The sequence below is a fragment of the Bombina bombina genome, chromosome 11 (genome assembly GCF_027579735.1).
Source record: "Bombina bombina isolate aBomBom1 chromosome 11, aBomBom1.pri, whole genome shotgun sequence".
NCBI classification, from domain to species: domain Eukaryota; kingdom Metazoa; phylum Chordata; class Amphibia; order Anura; family Bombinatoridae; genus Bombina; species Bombina bombina.
This window is the reverse complement of record NC_069509.1, coordinates 39668241-39695918: the sequence shown is the minus strand read 5'-3', so window position 1 is coordinate 39695918 and position 27678 is coordinate 39668241. Positions and strand designations below refer to the sequence as shown.

Sequence of the window (27678 nt, the reverse complement as noted above, 5' to 3'; positions counted from 1 at the left end):
ACTAGAACAAATAGTTCAGAAAGGAGTCTCTGCAGGCATTAGTCCTCCATTTAGGAAATTGGTCATATCTGTCAGTAACCGCAAGGCTAAGATTAGCGACAAAAGTACCCTGAAGAGCTGAACAGTGACACCATGAATTTCACGCCTAGGGCGCCTTCTCAGCACTCAACCTACCGGCACATTCAGTAGAGGTAATCCACCTTCTATATCATAGCTCAGCCGCATCGGCAGCACAGTCAGCGCAGATTCAACATGTGCTGCAACTTCAACATCATTGTCATCGGGATAGGTTACATATGATTGGGTTGGCAGATAAGAGTCTACTATCCTTATGGAATAGTTTGCAAGTTGGATCTCCATGTTTAGCACAGTCGCCGCCACCTGGGTCTGTTTAAGCTTGGGATTAAGCTTGCTGGTGATAGGATCCCAAGTATATGGTTGTTGTTTAACAACTGGTTTCACAGTTGAATTGCCATCATAGGAGTCCACTTTCACTTTAGACAGTCCCATAGCACTTGGTTTCGGATAATTAGGTTGCAGCAAGGGCTGGGGATCTGCATCTCTGCTAACCCCATGTGTTGCGTTGATGTGGTCTGCCATGTGACTCAGCTCAGTAGCAGCATGGAAAGAGGGGCCAAAGGACTCTGTCAATGTCATCATGAAGGTAATGTAATAATCATCTTGTACTCTGCAAAAAGCAGCTAGAATCTGTCAGTCACCATAGGCAAACGACAGCCTTGAGGTCTAGCTGAAGAACATAGGCACGGTAAGTGAACTTGAAAGTTGCCTCCAAACACGATATCTTGCTTGTTGAAGTGACTTGAGAACACAGTACTGTTGAATAAGTTGTTGTTTTTAGGAAAAAACAGTGAAGCCAGGAGCTCCCTCAGCTGTAGGCTCCGCCCCTCTACTATATTGGTTTTACTTTTGATGCTATTCCATACAATTTGGGCACTACCAGACATTCAAATCAGTTGTCACTTGTTTAAAGTTATGTTTAACAGTCAGTTTCATTGTGTTAATAAAAAATGCACTAAGCCGTGGTTTATACATAACCCAGGGTTAATTTGTCTACAATTTCAATGATGGGATCAGGTCAGGGGGCATCCCTATGACGCTAGGCACACCCTCTAGATCGGGATCACATCCTTGAAGCGCCGTTGGCTTCAGGACAGCCAAATGGCTAGGATGTTCTATTCCAACCTAACAGCACTAAAGCCCGGCGTGGTTAGGACAGAATAGAACATCAGAACGGCGTTAAAAGGTTCATATAAGTCACTGCAATATGTATTTTTCATAATTTTAAAAAGGATTTTACCTTTTATTTCTTATTTTTAACTTAATATGTGCAGTATCCATTACTTCCTGTTACAGTTTCTATTACTTCCTGTTACTCTAATCTTCTAGAGTAACTTGAACTGGTTTACTATTCAGATAATGTTAGAGAGACAGTAAGTCTGGTTTGCTCATGCTCGGTAGAGGCAGAATGCACACACTGTTTCTTTTTATACTTTGATTTAACATATTTGTTGTTACTATAGGAGCACTGTTTTATATCCCTTTAACAAATGCATATGCAGATACCACCTACTGACCAATAGCAACACGCAGTGCACAAACTACTAGAAGGCAGACTTATTTTTTAGCAGAACAAACATTTAAGAAGAGGAATGATCACTCCATGTCTAATTAAATCTAACTGAAAAGCGATGTCTGAGGGTATATAAAGTTGTTTTAGCTGTTGATTTTAAAGGGATATGAAATCCAAACATGTTCTAATGTTCTTGAAAAATTAATAACATTCTTGCAAAACTGCTGCCTTATAGTGCTCCAGAAATGACCCAGCTCCTAAGCATAAGTCCCTGCTTTTCAACAATAGATACCAAGAGAATAAAACAAATTATAATAGAAGTAAATTAGAAAGTTGTTTAATATTGCATGATCTATCTGAATCATGAAAGAAAAAAATTCAGTTTCATATCTCTTTACAAAATAGAAATAGCCCTGAAAATGTTTGTTAAATACTAAGATTATAGATTAAGATCAGAACAATGTTTTTGCAAAATGATAATGAAAAAGGTCTGCAGATAAAGAATGGGCATGGCTAGGGCTGCCAGATGTCTTCTACAAAAATAATGACAATCTGTTGGTGACTGGGCGTGATCGTTGGCAAGATAACTCAATGCCCCCCCCCCAAAAAAAAAGCTCTATCTATACAATTATTGGTTGAATGATTGGTTAATAGGTGCCGGGAATAATTTGCTGGTTTTTAAATTTTGACAATTTGATTGGTGTTTTAGTATATAAAGAGAGGCCTAGCAGTCTACTATGTTATCTATGAGTAAGCGCCGCTTGTAGGTGTGAAACGCGTAAGATCTAACTGCCATCCTCCATGTATTTGTAATGCAACTTTGAATAAAGGACACTATTGTTTTTAATAAGACTGCAACAATATTTTCATGTTCTCCCTCTACCTTTTGTCCACACTATTTTTCACAACCGAGCAGCCATTTTACTCCTTGGCTGCCAGTAACATATAAGTAAATAATTGTACCCCTTGACTGCCCCTCACTTCTTTCTGACTCAGGTCTTTTACATTTAGCTAATACTCTGAGACTTTTAAAAAAAAAAAAAAAATATGGAAATTTAAATGTCCAGTATTTTTATAAGGATTTTACTGTACACCTGGAAACCATGGGAATGTCTGATCGTGATCACTTCAACATTGAAAATCGGCAGAGAGTTACATGCAGATAATCATGAAACAACAGATTAAGTCCTTAGTGATTAATGTAATACGCTGCACTGATCCTACACATTTCCTCTAGATCTGATCAATGCTATGTTAGTAATAGAACTGCAGATGAAGTGCTGGTGTTTGCTTGCTGACCTTTCCTGTAATAACTGTTTCATTGCTTATTGTTTTCTTCCTCCCAGCTCGGATTGCGCAGTCTGTGGATGAGTACACATACAAGTGAGTATACGAAGCAACCAATCATCACTAGTTCCAATATCAGGTGACACTAAGCTGACAATGAGCAAGCCCATGTAGCCAGTACTGATTGCTGCACAGGAGGATTCTGGGTAACATACAGACTAATCCCATTAAAGAAACATAAAACCACAATTTTTTCTTTCATGATTCAGATAGAGAATATAATTTTAAATAACTTTCAAATGTATTTCTATTATGTATTCGGCTTCATTCTCTTAGTATCCTTTGTTGAAGAAGCATCAATGTACTACTGGGAGCTAGTTAATGCACTGGGTGTGCCAATAACATGAAGCATATATCTGCAGCCACCAATCAGTAGCTCCTGAGCCTACCTAGATATCCTTTTCAACAAAAGATACTATGAGAACAAAACAAATTAGATAATAAAAGTACATTGGAAAGTTGTTTAAAATCGCAAGCTCTAACTTATACATGAAAGAAAAAAAATTGGGTTTCCTGTCCCTTTAAAGAAACATTAAAACTTTTTTTGGTAAATATTAAAGGGACAGTAAAGTCAAAATAGATCTGAAACAGATTGGATAGAGAAGGACAATTTAATCAACTTTATAATTAACTTCTATTATCAGTTTTGCTTAATACTCTTGGTATCCTTAGTTAAAGAATAATCCAAGAGTGAGCTCAGGAGCGTGCATGTGTCTTTAACTATCTGGTACCACTGTTTGCAATGATGTCTATAGCAGTTATACATTGTTGCAAATACCGCTGCTATAGAGTTCTAAAGACACAGAGACTCATCAGCTATCAGCCTGTCCTTGGTCCCTTCTCTTCTCAACTTATACATCATCCTTAGGTTCCTTAATACAGTCCCATGGGTTGCAATACCATTTGTATGCTGATGATACCCAACTCTACATCTCTGCACCAGACCTGTCCCATTCCTTACTAGCTAGTGTCACTGTCTTTCTAATATTTCATCCTGGATGTCCTCTCACTACCTTAAGCTAAATCTCTCCAAAACTGAGCTCCTTATTTTCCCCTCTTTTCCAAAATCCCTAGCCCCCCCCCCCCAACTTTCTCTAACTGTTGATAATAACATCAACATCATCAACCCCACATACCCAATGGGGTCACACTTGACTCAGATCTTTCACTACCCACATCCACAAAATTCAGGGACAGATACCTCCACTATGCTAAATTGTGCCCAGTAATAAATAAACAATATGTAGGTTGTGGAGAATTTAAAGAAATACACCTAATAAAATCAAACTTTATTGATAACCATATTAAAATTCCTTAAAGATAAAGGAAAACAAGTGAGTACATACAATTCCTTACTTTTATCTGGTCAAAGGGTTAAATATCAATAGTACCCTTTTGCAACATCGCTTGTCAGAAACAGGAAGGATACACAAAAAAGGGGAAATTATTAAAAAGTGGCCACGGGCTTAGGGCATACATGTGCAACAATGATAAAATATATTGTGTAATTATAGGCGGTTGGATATCACCTCGTATTAGATATTAGTTGCTTAACATCAACTATATAGTTTTGGCAGTGACTGATATGTATTTCTACGTTCACATGAATTATCCCTTTAAGTAGGATTTCAAACACAGTATATAAACAAATTATTTTAATGGGCTTATTTATCATATAATCAAGAAAATAGAGAGACGCACTCACTGAGACAAAACAATAGCTAGAAAAACTTCTGTGCTTGTCCACAAGGCCAGTGCCACTCAGGGTGCAGTCTCTTTTTGCACACTATGCCTTTTCACAGAGAAAAAATATCCTGTAGCATATCAGTCTGAAACGATCGTCTGGGGTTGTTGTTTTCTCTTGTTCAGAGAAGAATTGCCTGGTATTTCGGCGCTGGACTGTCATTGGGCAGGGTCAGACTGATATGCTACAGGATATTTTTTCTCTGTGAAGGGGCATAGTGTGCTAAAAGAGTATGCACCATGAGTGGCACCCAAAAATGAACAGGCACGGAAGTTTTTCTAGCTTTTGTTCTGTCTCAGCTGAGTGCATCTCTCTCTCTTTTTATATTTATGCAAATTGCTCTTGGGTCTCCCTAAGAGTAAAAGGGGAAACCAGACGTGGACTCCTTGCACACATGCCCTTAGAGGGATGCAACTGCACCTCACTGACGAGGCCCACAAAAGGCCGAAACGATCGTCTGGGGTTGTTGTTTTCTCTTGTTCAGAGAAGAATTGCCTGGTATTTCGGCGCTGGACTGTCATTGGGCAGGGTCAGACTGATATGCTACAGGATATTTTTTCTCTGTGAAGGGGCATAGTGTGCTAAAAGAGTATGCACCCTGAGTGGCACCCAAAAATGAACAGGCACGGAAGTTTTTCTAGCTTTTGTTCTGTCTCAGCTGAGTGCATCTCTCTCTCTTTTTATATTTATGCAAATTGCTCTTGGGTCTCCCTAAGAGTAAAAGGGGAAACCAGACGTGGACTCCTTGCACACATGCCCTTAGAGGGATGCGACTGCACCTCACTGACGAGGCCCACAAAAGGCCGAAACGATCGTCTGGGGTTGTTGTTTTCTCTTGTTCAGAGAAGAATTGCCTGGTATTTCGGCGCTGGACTGTCATTGGGCAGGGTCAGACTGATATGCTACAGGATATTTTTTCTCTGTGAAGGGGCATAGTGTGCTAAAAGAGTATGCACCCGAGTGGCACCCAAAAATGAACAGGCACGGAAGTTTTTCTAGCTTTTGTTCTGTCTCAGCTGAGTGCATCTCTCTCTCTTTTTATATTTATGCAAATTGCTCTTGGGTCTCCCTAAGAGTAAAAGGGGAAACCAGACGTGGACTCCTTGCACACATGCCCTTAGAGGGATGCGACTGCACCTCACTGACGAGGCCCACAAAAGGCCAAAACGATCGTCTGGGGTTGTTGTTTTCTGAGAAGAATTGCCTGGTATTTCGGCGCTGGACTGTCATTGGGCAGGGTCAGACTGATATGCTACAGGATATTTTTTCTCTGTGAAGGGGCATAGTGTGCTAAAAGAGTATGCACCCTGAGTGGCACCCAAAAATGAACAGGCACGGAAGTTTTTCTAGCTTTTGTTCTGTCTCAGCTGAGTGCATCTCTCTCTCTTTTTATATTTATGCAAATTGCTCTTGGGTCTCCCTAAGAGTTAAAGGGGAAACCAGACGTGGACTCCTTGCACACATGCCCTTAGAGGGATGCGACTGCACCTCACTGACGAGGCCCACAAAAGGCTGAAACGATCGTCTGGGGTTGTTGTTTTCTCTTGTTCAGAGAAGAATTGCCTGGTATTTCGGCGCTGGACTGTCATTGGGCAGGGTCAGACTGATATGCTACAGGATATTTTTTCTCTGTGAAGGGGCATAGTGTGCTAAAAGAGTATGCACCCTGAGTGGCACCCAAAAATGAACAGGCACGGAAGTTTTTCTAGCTTTTGTTCTGTCTCAGCTGAGTGCATCTCTCTCTCTTTTTATATTTATGCAAATTGCTCTTGGGTCTCCCTAAGAGTAAAAGGGGAAACCAGACGTGGACTCCTTGCACACATGCCCTTAGAGGGATGCGACTGCACCTCACTGACGAGGCCCACAAAAGGCCGAAACGATCGTCTGGGGTTGTTGTTTTCTCTTGTTCAGAGAAGAATTGCCTGGTATTTCGGCGCTGGACTGTCATTGGGCAGGGTCAGACTGATATGCTACAGGATATTTTTTCTCTGTGAAGGGGCATAGTGTGCTAAAAGAGTATGCACCCTGAGTGGCACCCAAAAATGAACAGGCACGGAAGTTTTTCTAGCTTTTGTTCTGTCTCAGCTGAGTGCATCTCTCTCTCTTTTTATATTTATGCAAATTGCTCTTGGGTCTCCCTAAGAGTAAAAGGGGAAACCAGACGTGGACTCCTTGCACACATGCCCTTAGAGGGATGCGACTGCACCTCACTGACGAGGCCCACAAAAGGCCGAAACGATCGTCTGGGGTTGTTGTTTTCTCTTGTTCAGAGAAGAATTGCCTGGTATTTCGGCGCTGGACTGTCATTGGGCAGGGTCAGACTGATATGCTACAGGATATTTTTTCTCTGTGAAGGGGCATAGTGTGCTAAAAGAGTATGCACCCTGAGTGGCACCCAAAAATGAACAGGCACGGAAGTTTTTCTAGCTTTTGTTCTGTCTCAGCTGAGTGCATCTCTCTCTCTTTTTATACTTATTTATCATATGCCATTCATGCTATATGAAGTTGCTCTATCTTCCTTAAACGTTATATTAATCACGTGATGAATATCGATATCTTTCAGATATTCATAGGATAGTAACACATTTATAGCCCACAAGTATTTTGATAGTAATTATGGTTACTGGGTTCCCAGGGTTTATAACACACAGTTTCTAGCCTTAGTTATAGAATGTTAAGTCTCAATCAAACCACCACGCAAGCATTTCCTTTGAATAGGGCACTAATATCCATTTTAGCATGTATCAGCATATAAGATAGAAGGATCATTTACATGTATTTAACATCCACAGTTCATGCATACCGTCTTGTCTCATAACTATACATTCATTACCATGTGTGCCAATATTTTTCAAGCACCCACTCTATAGATTACGAGGTCAGTTAAATGAAAGTTCCCATTCCTATACTTATACATACAATACATGTGATAGTCAACCGAATGGTGACAATTAAAAACAAATTAGCAGAGATTTTAGTGCCGATATTTTTCAAGCACGTTTTTTGCCCATAAGCCCTGCCCACCGACGCGTTCTCTCACGATTACGTGACTTTGTCAGGGTGTCGAAGTCACGTAATTGTGACGAAACGCGTCGGTGGGCGGGGCTTATGGGCAAAAAACGTGCTTGAAAAATATCGGCGCTAAAATCTCTGCTACTTTGTTATTAATTGTTATCATTCGGGTGACTATCACATGTATTGTATGTATAAGTATGGGATTGGGAACTTTCATTTAACTGACCTCGTAATCTATAGAGTGGGTGCTTGAAAAATATCGGCACACACAGTAATAAATGTATAGTTATGAGACAAGACGGTATGCATGAACTGTGGATATTAAATACATGTAAATTATCCTTCTATCTTATATGCTGATACATGCTAAAATGGATATCAGTGCCCTATTCAAAGGAAATGCTTGCGTGGTGGTTTGATTGAGACTTAACATTCTATAACTAAGGCTAGAAACTGTGTGTTATAAACCCTGGGAACCCAGTAACCATAATTACTATCAAAATACTTGTGGGCTATAAATGTGTTACTATCCTATGAATATCTGAAAGATATCGATATTCATCACGTGATTAATATAACGTTTAAGGAAGATAGAGTAACTTCATATAGCATGAATGGCATATGATAAATAAGCCCATTAAAATAATTTGTTTATATACTCAGTGTTTGAAATCCTACTTAAAGGGATAATTCATGTGAACTTAGAAATACATATCAGTCACTGCCAAAACTATATGGTTGATGTTAAGCAACTAATCAACTAATATGAGGTGATATCCAACCACCTATAATTACACAATATATTTTATCATTGTTGCACATGTATGCCCTAAGCCCGTGGCCACTTTTTAATAATTTCCCCTTTTTTGTGTATCCTTCCTGTTTCTGACAAGCGATGTTGCAAAAGGGTACTATTGATATTTAACCCTTTGACCAGATAAAAGTAAGGAATTGTATGTACTCACTTGTTTTCCTTTATCTTTAAGGAATTTTAATATGGTTATCAATAAAGTTTGATTTTATTAGGTGTATTTCTTTAAATTCTCCACAACCTACATATTGTTTATTTACTACCCACATCCAGTCTTTGGCCAATGCCTGTCGCCTCCACCTTAAAAACATCTCCAAATTCGCTACTTCCTCACACAAGACACAACAAAGACTTTAATCCACTCTCTCATCATTTTCAGCCTTGACAATTGCAACTCCTCCTATCCGGCCTCCCTAGCTGCCACCTATCTCCCTTTACAATCCATAATAAATGCCTCTGCTAGGCTGATCTTCCTTACATGTCACTCCTCATCTGCTGCACTTCTCTGCCAATCCCTTCACTGGCTTCCTCTAACCTCCAGAATAAACATAAAATACTGACCATAACTTTTAAAGCTCTCAATAACACTACTCCACCCTATATCTCCGACCTCGTCTCCAGATACTCTCCCTCCCATCCCCTTCAATCTGCTCATGACCTTCTTCTTTCCCCTCTCTTGTTACCTCCTCACATTCCAGTCTAAAAGACTTCTGCAAACTGGTCTCCCTTTTGTGGAACTCTCTGCCTCACTCCACAAGACTCTCTTCTAGTTTTCAAACTTTCAAGTTCTCCTTAAAGATTCTACTGTTTAGGGATACATATAATATACACTAACATTTTCTTATCTTAGTTCCTCTCCTCCTTTAGTTGTCCCCTTGAACCCCTTAGCATGTAGCCTACAAGCCTAGCTGTTAATAGATCACCTTCATGAGAGCTGATTTAAAACAGTGGAACTCTTGGCAGAGCCTTCTATACCTTTGTCTCCCATAGTTGTTACCTTGCATATTAGACCCATGTCTTTAGCGCTGCGGAATCTGTTGGCGCTCTACAAATAACTGATAATAATAATAAAATCAGCCTATCTAGGTTTACTCTTTAACAAAACAACTCTGTCAATGAATTCCCAGCAATACGTGTGTGTGTTATTCTATATAGAATAACATTTGTCTTTCTTTCCAGACCCACATTTACTTCACCGCCAAGTTCGAGTTTCATTGTCTTGGGTAAGTTCCGAAGTCCATCTTCCCATTTTAAAATAGCTCAGTGATTATATAGGATCACTGTCTGTGCTTTCTTATCTGAAGTGTTAGTTTTAGTTTAGTAAATATTATTCCCATGTCTGCCAGAAACAAACACAGAACAGAAACATAGACCACTGGTTAACAATTACACACATTGGTTTTAACCCCTAAGGGTAGATTTATTAAAGGTCAGCATTTATCATTGCACAAGCATTTCTTGTGAAATGCTTGTGCAATGCCGCCCCCTGCTCAGACGTGGCCAATCGCCTGCTAGCAGGGGGTGTCAATCATCCCGATCCTATCTTACGACTGCTGCTTCTTAACTTCCGTTTAGGGGAGCCTGAAACGATGGGCGTAGAATGCACATCCGCTGCATAATAAATCTACCCCTTAGGCTTCCAGTAAGACAAGACAGTGATTTTCTTACACCTGTTTGCTGCTAATTAACCACAGAGCAGTAACTCTGTGCCAATAACACATACAAATTAGTGATTTAACCCATTTGTCCCAGGAATACGCAGATCAATGTTTTTCACCCCCTTTATGTCACTTAAACATAGAACAATTTTATGATACCATTTTTCTTTGATGTCTTCATCTGGCCACACGCCACTGAGAACTCAAATATGACCAGCAAGAAGTGATGTTGTTCAAGCACATTAAAGGGCCACTGAAGTCAAATTAAGGTTTTATGATTCAGATTGAGCACGTCATTTTAACAACTTTCCAATTCACTTCCATTATTATACTGTGTACAATCTTTTTATATAGATGCTTTTCTGAGGCACCAGCACCTACTGAGCATGTGCACACAATCACAGTATATACATTTTGTGATTGGCTGATGGCTGTCACATGATGCAGGGGAAGGAAAATGAAACTAACTTTGAAATTTGTCAGAAAAATTTGTCAGAAAAAAAAATCTACTTCCCATTTAAAATTCAGACTAAAGAGCCGATTATCTAATGGTCTCTGGGCTGGCGAGATCATTAAAGAATAATAGCCAGTCCTATTTACCTGGTGGAATTATATAAAGTCTCTTTTTACCCTGAAAACAGAGCGTGTCACTAAAGGGCGTATACGGCATTTTTGTATGGGGAGGACATGCAGACATTACAAAAGTGCACAATTACAATCATAATTTTAAAACCATACAAAGCAAATAATTTATCCTTTCACGCATAAATATGCAGGAAAAAATTGTATTGTTAAGTTGCATCAAATATCATAACAAAATTGTTCACCATAAATTGTATTTTATCAAAAATGTAAAATTTGTATGTAAATTACACAGGAATAAATTGTATTCAATATGCACAAGGTAAATAGTAATTTAAGTACACTGGATGTGCAAAAAACATAACTGTTGTTTTATCCTGAAATGCGCTGAACATGGGCGTTCCATGGGTGTGTATTTGTCTCTCAAATCCCAGTGTAATTATCAAAAGATGTCTGCCCTACAGATCTCACTGTCTCTTCTCGCAAATAAAAAGGTCGCGAAGTTATGAAAAAATACTCAAAATACTTAATACCCTAATAGACAAACACAGGCATAGGAAAATATAGACAATTGTAAGATGCAATATGCAGAAAGCAGCGTAATGGGATTTATAGTGGCTGCCGGATTTCATTTTTAAAGTGTGTCCTGCGTCCTCTGCTGACTTCGCCCTACACAGCGAAATTTCCCTTTCCAGCGAGCTGCATTACTTTAAATAGGAGATAATTCGCCACTCGCAGGGACTGCCCCTTTTTTATGATTCCACCAGGGCAGCCCCAGTGAGGGTCGGCGTGAAAAACCATCTGATCTGGCAAGGTTTAGATAATTGGCCCCTAAGTGCTTTAGCATTTTCTTTTTATTATGCATCTGTTGATGTGTAATTTTAATGGTCTTTAATGCAAATTATGCTGCGTCACTTGCTCCTGACTCTAGATATTTAAAGTGATGGCAAATTTTAGACTATAATGAATGTTCCAATAAAAAATATATTAGTTTGCAAGTAAAACCACATAAATATTTTTTTAAACTGTATATATATTTTATAATAAAATATTTTTGATCCTAATTGGTATTATCTGTTCCTCCGCACCCCTAATTTCCTCTTCTGGCTGGGTTGTGATGTATAGAGCAGTCAAATTCACTCTCTACATAGGCTTCCTAAGGGCTTTGAAGGGGCTGGACTTCAAGATTGTCATATGACACACATGTTAATTGGATGTTCACTGGAATTGTCATAAAAAAAAAAAGAGTTCATCCATGTGGGCTGGCATAACATTGTAATAGAAGCATTATTATATGCACTAAATTAACCCTTTCACAGAGGGGATAAAAACAAACAAGGTACACATATACTTTTTAATGGCAAAGATTACATTTATGGCATTTGATTATTTAAAGTTTACCATCACTTTAAGTATCCCTATTCTTGACTTTTAATACTGTACATGTAACTACCTACCTACAGCCAGAGAGGGAGATATGACAATTCATTATGTTCTTAAAAAATAAACTAAACAAAAAGAATTTGGATCATCGGCTGCTCTAATATCTTCATTTTATTTTACTGTGACAGGTACCCACCAGAGTTTGTCATCTCCAACAATCATATCTTCTCAGGACCAGTTCCTCTCTATCCCGTAAGTTCCTTCCTTTCTCACAAAGGGCAAGCGCTTTTGGTGCCTTCCACCCATGTCACACATCCACATAAGAGAAACGTGAAGTGCAAAGTGGTCTGGAGTTAGTGTATATCATAACCAAAAAATAACTAGTCTTAGAGGACAGGAATAGACAGGAATAGTTGCCGGGTACCGGGAAGGAAACAAATCATAGAAGCCATTATTAACCACACATACATACGTAGAAGTCTGGAAGAATAGAGATAGGCTGCTGCACCACTATCAGATACCATGTGACTCCAAGAGGCAGAGAGTTCTCGGCAGTTGCTTTAATTACTGGCTCTGAAATGCTAGGTGCATGTACACAGCGTGTGATAAGGGGACATTCCTTTGACACATTAATATTGTTGTCCCGTTTTTCATGGTGTAGTCAAAGCATATAACCCATTTCTGGTTCTCCTTGTTTGGTATTTAGTTTAAATCTTTTTTTTTTTTTGAGAAAGATATTACATATATGTAAAAACAGACATATAAATAAATTTAGCTTCACATCTTATCTCTGGTTTTTCAGTGGTAAAAACTTTAGGTGAATTATGCTTTTCCCAAGACACCTTATTTCTTAATTTATTGCTGAGTTTGTACCACTTTACAATGTAATAAAATACCTATAGTAAATAACAAAAACAAACAAACCTTTAACAATGCTGTCAGCAAGACCTGTATCATAAAAGACTATCTTTAGAAACATAAGATACCAATCGACCCAACCCAAAAAGTGACAGTGCCCAAAGTTTAAGACGAATTCAGGTGTTGACTCTCTTCTATGTACTATCCCCTTTGTTTGTTGGTGATGTATTATTTAGACCCCAGTAGAACCAAACCTTGTCATTATTCTCTTTAATGTCTAAAACACTAGCTGCCAAATTATACATTATATAAGTGTGTGAAATTTTATTGTGTACTTCTGACCGAGAGGGCGCTCCAGTAACGTGCTACACAAATCCTGGTTACAGTACATAAGATTCATATACAAGTATTAATGTGCTTGTTATACTTTTTGAGTGGTTCATGAAGCAATGCTTGTTTCCTGGAGAGCGGGATATTTTCTTCTAAAATGTAAGGTCGATAAAGATTTCCAGATCGGTTGCACAATCTCACAATCCCACCACATACTGTATGACATATGTTCCCACACTTCCACAACCCCTATAACAGAGTCTAGTGCTATTATTAGACATATGAGAGGTTCTAATCGGGGTAAGATACCATCTGTAAATAGTTTTTAATGTGTTTTCCCGTAGATCTACACTCAGTAGACCTTTGGTAGCTGAACTAAAGATTCTATCGTAATTCTTCTTTTCTAGAGTGATATTTTAACATGGCAGAAGATTTATTACTATTGGTGAGAGTTTGAATTGCTATATACAATTTGGAAATGGACTGTTTTGGTCTACTTGTGGAATTGCATATGGTTTCTAGAATAGTGGTTGGGGGTGTGGGGAAGGGGTTAAGATATTTATGTAGGGATGATGAAATTTGTAAATACAGGTACCAATGGGTGTGTACTGGGTCTAATTTGTGTTGTATTTGGGAATATTGTAACATTTTCCCATTCTCCAAAAGGTCCGCTACTCGGTAAAGTCCTTTATTTTCCCATTTACTTATTTGATTGTGGAAATCTCTACTAAGTAGATACCTAATTGACATTGTAAGTGTGTTAGTGGGAATCAATGTTTTGTTTATTGCTAGAAAGGACCATATTTGTGCAGTGGAATCAGTCGTAGGGGATTTAAGTTGGCTATATTCAGTATTAGGATGGTGTTTGTCCCATAATATTGCGTCTTGGTAGTCCCAGCCTCCCATGTCTGCTTCCAAGAAAGTGCAAAGAACATCCTTGGAGGCTCTGTGTAATAGAGTAGCTTGTGCTAGTCTGGAAGCTCAATAGTAATCCAAGAGGTCAGGAGCTCCCAGTCCCCCAATCTTTCTGTGTCTTGTCATGATTGTATTTGGGATTCTAGTCATCTTTGCCCCTCTTATATATGACTGAATTTATTTTTGAAGAGAATTTAGATCTGGTGTTGGTATCTTAATGGGCAATGATCTAAACAAGTATAACAGGCAAGGAAGCACGTTCATTTTGACTGCCGAGATACGTCCTAGCCAAGAAAAATTATATTGTTTCCATTTCTGAAGGTCTTTTCTGATTTCCTTAAAAATTGGTAGATAATTATATTTGAATAGTTGTTCATATTGTGTGGTTAAATGAATCCCTAAGTATTTGATAGAATTTTTGGCCCACTTCATGTCAAAATTTAATTCTAAGAATTTCTGCGAGTGTTGGGGTAAAGCTACAGGTAAGGCTTCACACTTGTCGAAGTTTATTTGATATCCAGAAATCATGGAGAATTGCTTTAAAATTCCAAATAGGTTAGGTAGACAGATTAATGGTTATGTTATTGACATTAAAATATCATCTGTAAAGAAAGATAGTTAATAATCTACATCTCGAATCCTAACACCTGTCACATCTGGAGAATATCTAATTTTGGCTGCTAGAGGTTCAATGCTCAAGGCGAATAACAATGGGGAGAGAGGACAGCCTTGTCTAGTCCCGTTGAGAATAGGGAATATTCTAGATTTATAACCTGAGGAGGATACTTTGGCACTCGGCGTGGAGTTTATAGCCTCTAGGGCTTTAATTAAAGATCCCATGAAACCCAAGTGTTGGAGGACCACCAACATGAAATTCCAATCAACCCTATCAAATGCCTTCTCCGCGTCCAAAGTTAGGAGCAGGGAAGGTGTTTTGGTTGTAGTAAGATAGTGGATAATATTAATCATTTGTCTGATATTATCAGGCGCCTCTCTTCCCGTAATGAACCCCACTGGATCTGAGTGTACCAGTGATGGTAAAATATGCTTCAGCCTATGCGCAAGGATTTTGGTAAACATTTTAAGGTTCTGATTTATAAGGCAGATTGGGGGGTAGCTAGAACATAATTTGGGATTTTTGCCGGGCTTTGGGATAACTATTATCTTGGCATGAAGCAACTCTGATGGGATAGCGTGTCCTTCCATGATGTGGTTACAAAATTTAGTTAAGAGGGGTATCAGAGCTATTTTAAATAGCTTGTAGTATTCTCCTGAGAAACCATCAGGTCACGGAGCTTTACCTGGCTTTAAATGGACACTAAACCCAAATATTTGTTTTCATGATTCAGATAGAGAATACAATTTTAAAGAACATTCCAATTTACTTCTATTATCTAATATGCTTAATTTTATAGATATCCTTTGTTAAAGAAATAGCAATGCACATGGGTGAGCCAATCACATGAGGCATCTATGTGCAGCCACCAATCAGCAGCTACTGAGCCTATCTAGATATGCTTTTCAGCAAAGAATATCAAGAGAATGAAGCAAATTAGATAATATAAGTAAATTAGAAAGTTGTTTAAAATTGCATGCTCTTGCTAAATCATGAAATAAAAAATGTGGGTTTCCTGTCCCTTTAATTCTTTTATAACTGCAAGTATGTCAGCTTGTGAGAATGGGGCGTTAAGAGTTTCCCTATCCTCCTTAGAGATACAATTTAATTGGGCTTCTGATAAAAAGTTTTTAGTAATATAAATAGTTTGTGAATTTTGAGTAGTTTTCTTGCCATCATATAATTTTCCATAATAGTCTGTGAACGTATCAACTATGGTTTGAGGGTGGGAGGTCAGAATTCCATCGGATTTTTGAATATTGGTTATCATGGAGGCCCTGCATTGTGCTCTAATCTTGTGTGCCATGTATCTATCGGGTTTGTTGGCATATATATAATAATTAACCCTTAGTGCGTGAATAGCTCATGTGGCTTGTTGATTTAGGATTTCGGCTAAGGATTCTCTTTTACTTTGGAGTGATGTCAGTATTGAGTCTTGTTTGTTGATTTTGTGTTCTAGTGATTCTATTTCTTGGTATAATTTGGTTAAGAGAGCCTTTCTTTGTTTAGTATGATGTTTCTTATGATTAATCAGAATTCCTCGGACATAGGCTTTTTGGGCAGCCCATATATGGATTGGATTAGATGTCGAGCCATAGTTCAAGTCCCAATATTCTATCAGTTGTTGGAGAGTGTTTTTATGATTAAGCGGATCTCTTAGCAAATGTGGGTTGAATGTCCATTATCTGACTCTGTCAGAATCATGCACTCCCTTTACCTGTAGACTAACTATAGAGTGGTCTGACCACACACATGTATGGATGGATGAAGAGAGTAACATTGGGTGTAAGACTTGGCTGGTATAGATACCATTGAGTGAGAACTTGAAGGTGCGAAATATGTTTAAAGAACGTATGTTGGTTTTCATTAGGGGCATATATATTACATAAGGTTATATCTGTATCTTGGATCTGGCCTCTTATTATTAGGTATCTACCCTCTGAGTCGGAAATTGTAGATACGTGTTTAAAATCTATGGAATGATGAATTAATATGGATACCCCCCTTTTCTTTGTGTCTGCTGTGGGATGAAAACTATTTGAGTATTGTTTAACCCAGTATTTAGGGATTTGGGCTTTAATAAAATGGGTCTCCTGGAGAAAGACTATGTTAGCTTTGAGACTCAGATATTGGGATATGGCTGAACATCTTTTACTGTCTGAGTTCAGTCCTCTCACATTATGTGAGAGTATAGTAATATTAGGCAACATCACAAAAATGTCTCAAGTATTGCTCTGCAAAAGTCCCTGCATATCCAGAGGATAGATACAGCCGTAAAGGCAGAGCTCCACAATATACATATCTTCAGGCAGCATCAATGGTAACAAGTTGTCCTTGCAAGACAGCATTATAGTAAACAAAACATACAGAACTCTGATTAGTAACTATTTGAGAAAAAAATTACCTAAAATGTATGCCCCCCAACATGGGGTTGGTTAAAAATACAATCAATAGTATTACCCTGATAAGGGTCAATAGAGCAACGAAAAAAATAAATTACATATAAAACATTAATAACAATAGCACTTACGTATATAAAGTTCCATAACTCTAATTAGGATGCCATCCGACAGCCAACCAGTTACTGATCTATGTTCGCATGGGTCATGTTCGCAAGCAAGGCATATCATATACTCACGAACCCACAATGTAAGAGGACGAATGGGACGAAGATCAAGTGTCCAGATGAATCCTTTCAGATCTATCTAGAGTCCTACAAAGGTGTCCAGATACGATTCCATTTCCCATAATTAGGTGACTTTACAGTCCCTCAAGTAGTTGAAAGCTGATGAGGTTGTCCTGTCTTCTGCTTTTTCCGATTGATCTTGGTCCATTTTGCAAATTTGTTGGCTTGTAGTTGCTTAGGAATCTGTCATCTCTGAAGATCCATTGAATTTTCCGGAGAAGGTGGCGTCTCTAAACCCAATGGTTTACAGACCTTAGAAATGTCTTCTTCATCTTTGATGGTTATGGTGTTATTGTCCTTCCTTATATGAAGAGCAAATGGGAACCCCCATTTGTATTGTATTTGGTTCTTCCTCAGTAAGGTAGTAAGGGGTCTGAGGTCTCCCCTTTGTTGGAGTGTTCTAGGACAAAGATCCTGGTACAGTTGCACGATATTACCTTGGCATTTGAATGTTGGGTTATCCATGGCTGCCCTTAGAATTCTTTCCTTCTCTGGAAATAAAGTCATCTTAATGATAACGTCTCTTGGGGTCCCTTCATCCTTAGGTTTTGGCTTAAGGGCCCAATGTGCCCATTCAACGCTAAATTGAGTGTCTTTTTCCCCCCCAGTTATTTGAGTGAATAGCTACTGAAGGTAGGGAAGATGATCTCTAGCTAAGATAGACTCAGGGATTCCTTTAATTCTGATGTTCGTTCTCTTGCTTCTGTTCTCAAGATCTTCAAGCTTTTCCTGGATCTCTGATAAAGATTGTTGTTGTGAAGATATTGTTTGGGATAGGTCGGATACATCTTCTGTGATAGCTTCTTTGTAGTCCTCCAGTGTTTTAATTATGCATAGTTAAAAAAAAGTGTACAGTCACAAGTTTTTTCTGTTATTTAAAAGGATATAAAGGGCAAAATTTAAATGTACATGGGTTTATTTCAGTTTTAAATATAAGCATTTTTGTAATATACATCCATTAGAAATATTGCTTCTAGTAAAGTTAGTATTGTTTTCCAGAGGCATACGCACATATGCTGTGAGGGCCCGTGCACCAGTATTCAAGCTCAGAGAGCTGACGGTGGTGTGTATTGTGTGAGTTAAAACTTAAAGGGCTATGATACTTAAAGGGACATGAGACCCAAACATGTTCTTTCATGGTTTAGATAGAGCATGCAATTTTAAACAGCTTTCAAACTTATTTCTATTATCTAATTTGCTTCATTCTCTTGGTATCCTCTGCTCAAAATCCTATCTAGATAGGCTCAGTAGCTGCTGATTGGTGGCTGCAAGTAGATGCCTTGTGTGATTGGCTCAGCCATGAACATTGATATTTCTTCAACAAAGGATATCTAAAGAATGAAGCAAATTAGATAATAGAAGTAAATTGAAATGTTGTTTAAAATTGTATGCTCTATCTGAATCATGAAAGAAAAAATTTGGGTTAAGTGTCCTTTTAAATGTTGAAACACTTGAAAGTGATGCAGCATAGCTGTAAAAAGTTGACAATAAAATATCACCTGAACATCTATATGTAATAGAAAGATATTTTACCTCAAAATATCCTAAGTATTCATACCCCATTGTAAAGGACTTTAAGCAACAAATCAGTATGCCTGTCCCGGGAACTGCAAGGGAGCGTGCCTCATGTACATTCATGTTTTCTCCTTATTCAGTTTAAGGAAGTTTAATATGAAATCTCATGAGATCACAGTTCTTGACCTCAGCTCTGCTGGTGCTGATTGGCTGCTGTTCATTTCTACTTTTTTGTTTTTACCTGCAGCTAAACAGCAGCTGAAGTATAATTTTTTACACAGTGAGCTGAAGAAATTGTGAGGTAAAATATCTTCATTTTTTACATAGAAATTCTAAGGTGATATTTCCCTTTTTACAGTTATGCTTTATACAGTTATGCTGCATCACTTTCAAGTGATTTAGCAGATAAGTATTATGTCCCTTTAATTTGTGTCATATAAACCACTGCTGACTCTCTGTGGTGTGTGAAAACTGGTTCTCTTTCTTTCTTTTTCTTTCTTTCTTTCTTTCTATCTTTCTTTCTTTCTTTCTCTCCTTCTCTCTCTCCTTCTCTCTCTCCTTCTCTCTCTCCTTCTCTCTCGCCTTCTCTCTCTCCTTCTCTCTCTCTCCTTCTCTCTCTCCTTCTCTCTCGCCTTCTCTCTCGCCTTCTCTCTCTCCCCTTCTCTCTCTCCCCTTCTCTCTCTCCTTCTCTCTCTATTTTTCACTCTTTCTCTGTCTCCTTCTATCTCTATCTTTCTCTCCTCTGTCTCTTTTTCGATCTATCTTTCTCTCCTTCTCTTTTTCTTTCTCTATCTCTCTCTCACTCTCTCTTTCCCTCTTAATATCTCTCTGTCTCCCACCCTCCCTCTATTCCCTTTCCTCTACCTGCCTAACCTTTTCACCCCCTGTTTCCGTTGCCCCTCATACCTAAATTATCAGCTGCTCTCTAGTATTCACACTTCACATGTTCATCTATACTGGGGTTGATACATATAGGGACTGAATTATCAAGCTCCGAATGGATACCCCTGTTTCCGCGCGAGCCTTCAGGCTAGCCATAAACAGCAGTTATGAAGCAGCGGTCTAAAGACCGCTGCTCCATAATTTGTTCGCTGCCTCTGAGGCTGCGGTCTGCAATCTGCCCGATCCTATACGATCGGGCTGATTGACACACCCTCGCAAATCTGCAGGGGGCGGCATTGCATAAGCAGTTCTGGTGAACTGCTTGTGCAATGTTAAATGCCGGCATTCAGCGATGTCTGTCTGAAATGATAGGCTACCTTGTATCATGTCGGACTGACATTGATAAATTGGCCCCTTACTGTCTAACTGATTACCAGCTACACCATCAGCTTTGCATCACTAGGCCTCTGCCTTTTTACTACATTGATTTAATACATTCTTTCATCTCAATCACAATATCTCTTGGTTTTTATTTTCTTGGCTTTTCTCTCACAGATGGTTTAATTTCCAGATGAGTACTAAAAATTATCATTTAATTTGACAGATATTACATGATGCTCCCCAAAAATAGGAACTGGTCTGTATTGTCTGGCGAGTTCTTAGATGTCAGCAAACGTCTCACTTCCTGTTACAGCCATTGGCTCTGTGTCTGAGGTCTCATGTGGTTTAATAAAAGCCTGTGGGTTTCAGTGTCATTAGGTACAACATTTTATTAACCAGTGTTGATAACTTGACTTCTGAACTATGAAACCCTGGTGTACTGCATGACAACAATGGTCTTGTACGAGCTTTGGGAGCGCATACACTAATAAAATAACAGGATGATGAAGAGAAAATTAGTGTGGCCCTGTGCATAAGCAGGGAAACAATTAAGGAATTGTAGAAAAATCCAAATCATTATAATCTATTTTAAGATTTGGCCACTTAAAAGAATAAATAATATAGAAAAGGAAATAAATATATACAAGTTAAACTGTAAAATAAAACAAATAAAAAATGGTTCATTTATCTATCTATCTATCTATCTGTCTGTCTGTACGTCTATGTATTTATCTATATGTACTACACTAAAAGAATACTTATCCATACCTCCCAATATTTTTTGGATTATCTTTGAGATTGGGAGCTGTGAGGCTGAGTTTGTGAGACCTGTGGGTGGAGCTTCAGTAACCTGAATTGGGTCAGGTCAGGCAGGGGTGAATTCTGCATGATCTGGGGAGTTTGGGGCATTCCAGAGAATGCTCGATAAGTTCCCATTTATTTATTAATAACTTTCCAGCAGATGGCATAGAGTCTGCAAAACCGAACCTCACAGTCTTTAGTTCTTGTACTTTGCTGTTGTGAGTTTGTTATTCCTTGTTCAGTTACAAGAGAATGTTATCATTCTCATGGTATCAGCATCTAACCAAACGGTCACAACGTTTCTTCCGCAGTAGATCCCCAGCGCAAGCAGAGAGTCGCAGGAGCTCAGTGGGCATAATGGTGAAAGACACAGGTGAGGAATTTAATTATATTTCTACAGCTTCTAAAACTTCACACATATACTGTTCTGACTCAGTCAGGATAAGCACCCCCGAAGTAAAACCGTCAGTAACTATAACTCCTATTGTCAAATATAACCATCTTTATAACTCCTATTGATCTATACTACCCTTCCTATAAGTCCTTCTATTGCCCCACATAACCCTCCTTATAACTTCTCCTATTGCACCATATAACACTCCCTGTAACCCCTCCTATTGCTGCATATAACTCTCCCTATAACTCCTAATGCACAATATAACCCTCCCTATAACTCCTCCTATTGCTCCATATAACCCGCCCTATAACTCCTCCTATTGCTCCATATAACCCTCCCTTTAACTCCTCCTATTGCTGCATATAACCCTCCCTATAACTCCTCCTATTGGACCATATAAGATATATGGTGCAATAGGAGTAATTGATAGGGTTACATGCACCAATTGCCCATATAACCCTCCCTATAACTCCACCTATTGCTCCATATAACCCCTCTCTTTCTCTCTCTCTCTCTCTCTCTCTCTCTCTCTCTCTCTCTCTCTCTCTCTATATATATATATATATATATATATACATACATAAATCACTCTATTTTATAATTTATTAACTAATAACCCCATTTCTGAATAATGTTCCTCTGTTTCATTTACAGACAGCCTACCGAGCTATGAAAATGAGAGTAAGTTACTGAGTCTGTTTTTGTGTGTGCATTCTCACTCTTATGGTGTTGATTTATTTATTAATTTCTTTATTACTTTCATTAAATAAAATCACTATACACAAAATTATTTAGAGACAGACACCCAAATTATTATACTGAGATTCACTTTGTATTTTGTCTGATCGCTGGATCTGGTAATACAATACTAAATAATATATTAATGTATTATGCTTATAATCCTTCTCTGCCTGTTTATTCTATTATGTCCAGCTTTTTTAGCTTTGTTAGCTTTTTTAGCTGCTTACAGTTTAAATTTAAATTTTGACAACTTATTCCCTTAATTAGCTTCAGTCCACCTTTATACCAGATCTGTATGTAATCAAGTCACATGATTCATTAGACCCAATGGGACTTTAGGACATGGTATAAATTGTTGAAATGTTTTAACTCAGATCACGTTTACGACTAAGGCAATGTAGCCGAAACATGTTAGGCGTGATCTTCAGTTTTTATATGTGACCTGAATAAAGATCCGATGTTTTATCTGAAAGTGTGCCGGCTATACTTTCTTGTGACTGCCACAAATTATGGCCATACCATAGATAGAAAGGCATTTATATAAAACATTGTCTTAAATACAGTGAATTTAGAAAAATCACATTTAAATATTGAGACATTAAAATTACACTAATACAATATTACATAGATACACTCATTGCATTAAGTCGTTTGCACAGCTTTTTCCCCCCCAAACTGCATTCAAGAATTATGCATCCTCACGTTTTATTGGTTCTTGTGAGCTATGGGACATTACATATAATTGGCCAATGACTATAGTTAATTATTTAAATTTCAGGACAACAACTAAGAAGCATTTTTTCTGGTTTCTAAAGTCCTGTATGATTAGTCACAATGACTTTACCAGGGCTTTCAACTTTGGTTAATATTTCCAATGATATTATCGCTAAAGTACAAGGGTTAGCCATGAACTTATGAGCGTGAGCTTCTGATTTGTGCTTCTCATTGAAAGTATAGGGAGTGTGAGCTTGCAATTTTTGTTAATGCTGTCTTGGTCTAGCGGTGAAAATGTCACAACCTTGTGTTCGAGCTTTTCCTACTTGTGATAACGATTGAGCTCTACTTGTAATATACGCCTGTATTTTTGTTGTGCAACAGTACCATAAGTGGAAAAGTCACATGACATGCTTCTCAGATTGCAGAAGACGGTTATCATATGCTATGTTATTTTAGCATTTGATACCTCTGATGCTGTAATTATAGCTCGGGTAAATATTAGAATATTTTACAGACACAGTTTACGCAGTATCACTTGTGAACCTTTAAACCAGGGGTATCAAGCTGAATGTATCTGGGGGCCACTGCCATGTCTCCCATTGGGGCTGCTTGAAATGAGTAAGTGCTCCGGAACTGGATATACTAAGAACTGGAAGTAATAGTGCATGGTGGGAGTTGTAGCCCATAATAGACATACACACTAGTCTATATCTAGTGAGTGCCAAGTGAAGTGATCATTCTGGAACTGTATAACAGCGTAAAAAGTGACATTTATCAATGCAGTGCATGGTCTACACTGGACACTTGCCTATATATTTATCTTGTGAGTTGCCTATATATTTATCTTGTGAGTTGTCTATATATTTATGTTGTGAGTTGCCTATATAGATCATCAACTAGTTACAACTCTTAAAACCCTAAACAAAACTGACAATACAGATGAATAGTTTAGCTATCAAACAAGGAGGGCCTGGTGAAACTATCTTGAGGGACGTATCTTAAATCATGTTGGAGCAGCAACTCACAATCGCGCTAGGAAAGACACATGCTCTCCTTGTATATGCAAACGGTATTTCTAATACAAAACATACACAAAGGATGCACACAATGAAGTGAACTATGTTGTTGTTGTTTTTTTATTATTTTTTTAAGAGTTTAAAATCTTTCCTAAGCAAAAATACAGTGGGTGAAGGAAGATTAAGACATTAATAGTAAACATTTTTAATGTATAAATATTCAGACATTAATCATATTACTACATTTTAAGAAAACAATTTATTTTTTATTTAATGACCACGGTTAATTATTTGCCATTTTAAGGGTAATGGGAAAACCAGATGTGGACTCCTTGACCAATGTGCTTAGAGGGATATGACTACACCTTATTGACAAGGCCCATCCCTTGTTCAGATGAGCATTGCCTGGTATTTTGGGGCTGGACTGACCATGTTAGATGGGATCAGACTGATATACTTCAGGAAAGTCTTCCTCTGGGAAAAGCACAATTGGGCAAAAAGTGGTGGTAACTGGGCCATAGAACAAGCAATTGAGCTGTTGTTCGTTCCTGGCAGACTGCTTCTCTTTCTGTTTGAACATTGTAACATAGGTCCCTAAATTTCCCAGGGGCATGAAAGTGAATGATCTTGTGGGTGGGGCCATGAAGGGAGGGGCAGAGCTACGTTCATGTTGCAGGTTGGAGTTGGGATGCGTCATGTGTAGGGTCCTATGAGGTCAAAGGTGTTATGGGCGGTGTTCTATGGGCGGAGCTGTGGGCTGGAATCTGATCTGAGATGGTTATGAATTCTGTTGTAATGTAAAAATGCATTACACTATTTTGTTAGTGTGTGATTTTTGTATTAGAGCCTTTTTGTAACTATCTAATTAACCCCACCTAAAAGTAAAGTTTGGCTATGGAGCAACACATTGCTGCTCTTAAACACCAACGCCAATGTAGTACCTGCATAACTTACATTCACTGCTCAAGTATAGGTGTTACTGTGTGTGCTCCTAGGTGATTTATTACTTGTATTGCTGGTTTGCCGTATTATTGCTGAACTCTGCCTGTCTGACTACTCTGCCTGTTTAACCCTTGAATTGCCGGATTGCCTTATCATTGCTGAACTCTGCCTGTCTGACTACTCTGCCTGTTTAACCCTTAAATTGCTAGATTGCTGTATTATTGCTGAACTCTGCCTGTCTGACTACTCTGCCTGTTTAACCCTTGAATTGCCGGATTGTCTTATCATTGCTGAACTCAGCCTGTCTGACTACTCTGCCTGTTTAACCCTTGAATTGCCGGATTGCCTTATCATTGCTGAACTCAGCCTGTCTGACTACTCTGCCTGGTTTACCCCTTAACTGCTAAACTGCTGGATTACCTTTTGTTGCTGACCTCTGCCTGTTCCTGACCATTCTATTGGTTTACCCCTGAACTGCTATTCTGCTGGATTGCCTTTCTGTTACCGAACTCTGCCAGTCTCTGACCATTCTCTGCCTTAATCTTGTTGCCGTGAAGGACTACTCAGTCTACCATGAGTACTGCTTACCTCATTTCTTACACTCACTTTGTTCTGTGATATTTCCTTATCCTTCCACTTGACGCCGGGATTATAAGACTACTGGCCAAGTTTGGCCTGATAGGGAAATATCCCACAAGCATTACAGCAACATGTATACTTTATGACATTATCATCGATAGATTAGTTAATTAATAAAATAGTAACATTAAAAAGTTTGTTTATTATTACGAATTAGTCAATATAGTGGGCTCCATTTTTGAAAGGTCGGGCGGACATGATTTGCGGCCTACGCTTTCCACATTTACATTAACATTTAACATTGCACATACGTTTCTTGTGCAAGCCGCCCCCTGCTCGCTGGCGGCCAACGAGGCGCTAGCAGGGTCTGTCAATCATCATGATCGGATCAGATGATTTAAATCCGCCGCATTTAATGTGGTAGGCAGATTAAGCAGCAGCGGTTTTAAGACCACTGCTATTTAACTATCGTTTCAGGCTCAACCTTAAACACTGGGTGCCCTAAAGCTGCTTTTGCAGCTTGATAAATGGGGCCCATTGCTTAAAATTATATGGAAAGGTTTAAATGCACTCTTCATGACTTGAGTTTGTAAAACAAATATGCAAGACATCATCAGCAAAACTATATTAAAAGGACACTAAACCCAATTTTATTATTTCATTATTCAGATATAACATGCAGTTTTAAACAACTTTCTAATTTACGTCTATTATCAAATTCTCAAAATTTCTCTCCGTTCTTTTTGTATCTTTTGTTGAAATTCAGCGATGAATACTCGGGAGCTTGAATGTCCCTGGAACACTATGACAAATGACTGGAATATACAACTTTTACAAATAAGCTTGTGCACTGCTTTAACAATATATGTGTAGCACGTCACTGGGTCAAGAAGGTGTGGCATATTTTAGTATTCAGGACGCATATCAGCCTGTAAATTACAGGAAAAGATGTTAGAATAAATGGTCTTGCCTTGCCTAATTAAATACATTATGGGTTTTTGGATTTTGTGTCCTTTAATTAGACACAGACTGTTGGACTTACCATCTTTTTAAAGCAGCTCAATACGATTGTTAGCCTGTTCTATGGAAATTTACCACCTGGGTGCAGCTTCTTTTAGCCCAGTAATGCTTTTCACAGAGTAGAACTTTCCTGTAGTATATCAGTCTGATCCCGCCTATTACCGTCAGTCCAGCGCCGAAATAGCAGGCAATGCCTCTCTGAACAAGGAACACAGCAACCCCAGACGATCGTTTTGGCCTTCCTTGGGCCTCGTCAGTGAGGTGTAGCCATATCACTCCAAGCACACTGAGCAAGGAGTCCACGTCTGGTTGCCTTTTGGTATTGAGCTGATTGTTTGTTCCTGTGAGTGCACTTCTCTCTGTATCTTTATAATGCAAGCGTTGTCTGTTCATTGCCCATAAGGTTGTGTGAATGATACATTTTTTAAGTAACAGAAATTCTAAAGCTTCATATTCTTATCTAATCATTTCCTGTCTCTAGTGTATGAAATAGAAAACGCCCAATGATTTCTCAAACAAGCTTCCCAACATGGGAGAGCAGATGTTAAAACTGTTATATTGTACTTAGAAAGAAATATCATGAAAGCAGTGAGAGATCTGCAAGCAGTCAGCATATTGCTGTCCATCATTTCTATAAGGATAAAATAGAGCAATTGTGGTACAATTAACTCTTTCTGAACTGCAACTCTGAACAGTTTGGAAATATTCTTAGGGTATACTGGAATTTTAGGATTGCCTGAGACACCTAATGCTATCATATTTTCTTCATTCTCTTGGTATCCTTAGCAATGCACTACTGGGATCTGGCTGAGCACATCAGGTGAGCCAGTGACAAGATGTGTATATATATATATATATATATATATATATATATAAATGCAGCAACCGATCTGCTGCTAGCTTCCAGTAGTGCTGGTCCTGACCCTACCTAGGTATCCTTTTCAACAAAGGATACAAAGAAAACAAATCAAATTAGATAATAGAAGTAAATTGGAAAGTTGTAAAAATTGTATGTTCTATCTAAATCATGAAAGAAAAATGTTAATTTTTAAAGTTCCTTTAAGTCCTCTTTTGCTATTACTGTCTATGAAACGTGTAGCTATGGACCAGTATCTAAAACTTTGGCATATCTGACCTGATGTGTTCTATTT

At 38.4% G+C, this 27678-nt stretch overlaps 1 protein-coding gene across 1 annotated transcript in view; it reads left to right on the top strand.

The window, feature by feature from the left end:
• The window catches only part of LAT (linker for activation of T cells), a 100805-nt gene that overhangs the window by 46627 nt on the left and 26500 nt on the right, over nt 1–27678 (top strand). The window contains exons 3-7 of the mRNA XM_053695154.1: nt 2938–2974; nt 9688–9731; nt 12320–12383; nt 21427–21488; nt 22167–22193. Coding sequence (XP_053551129.1) covers nt 2938–2974; nt 9688–9731; nt 12320–12383; nt 21427–21488; nt 22167–22193 — 234 coding nt within the window. The remainder of the gene's footprint in view (nt 1–2937; nt 2975–9687; nt 9732–12319; nt 12384–21426; nt 21489–22166; nt 22194–27678) is intronic.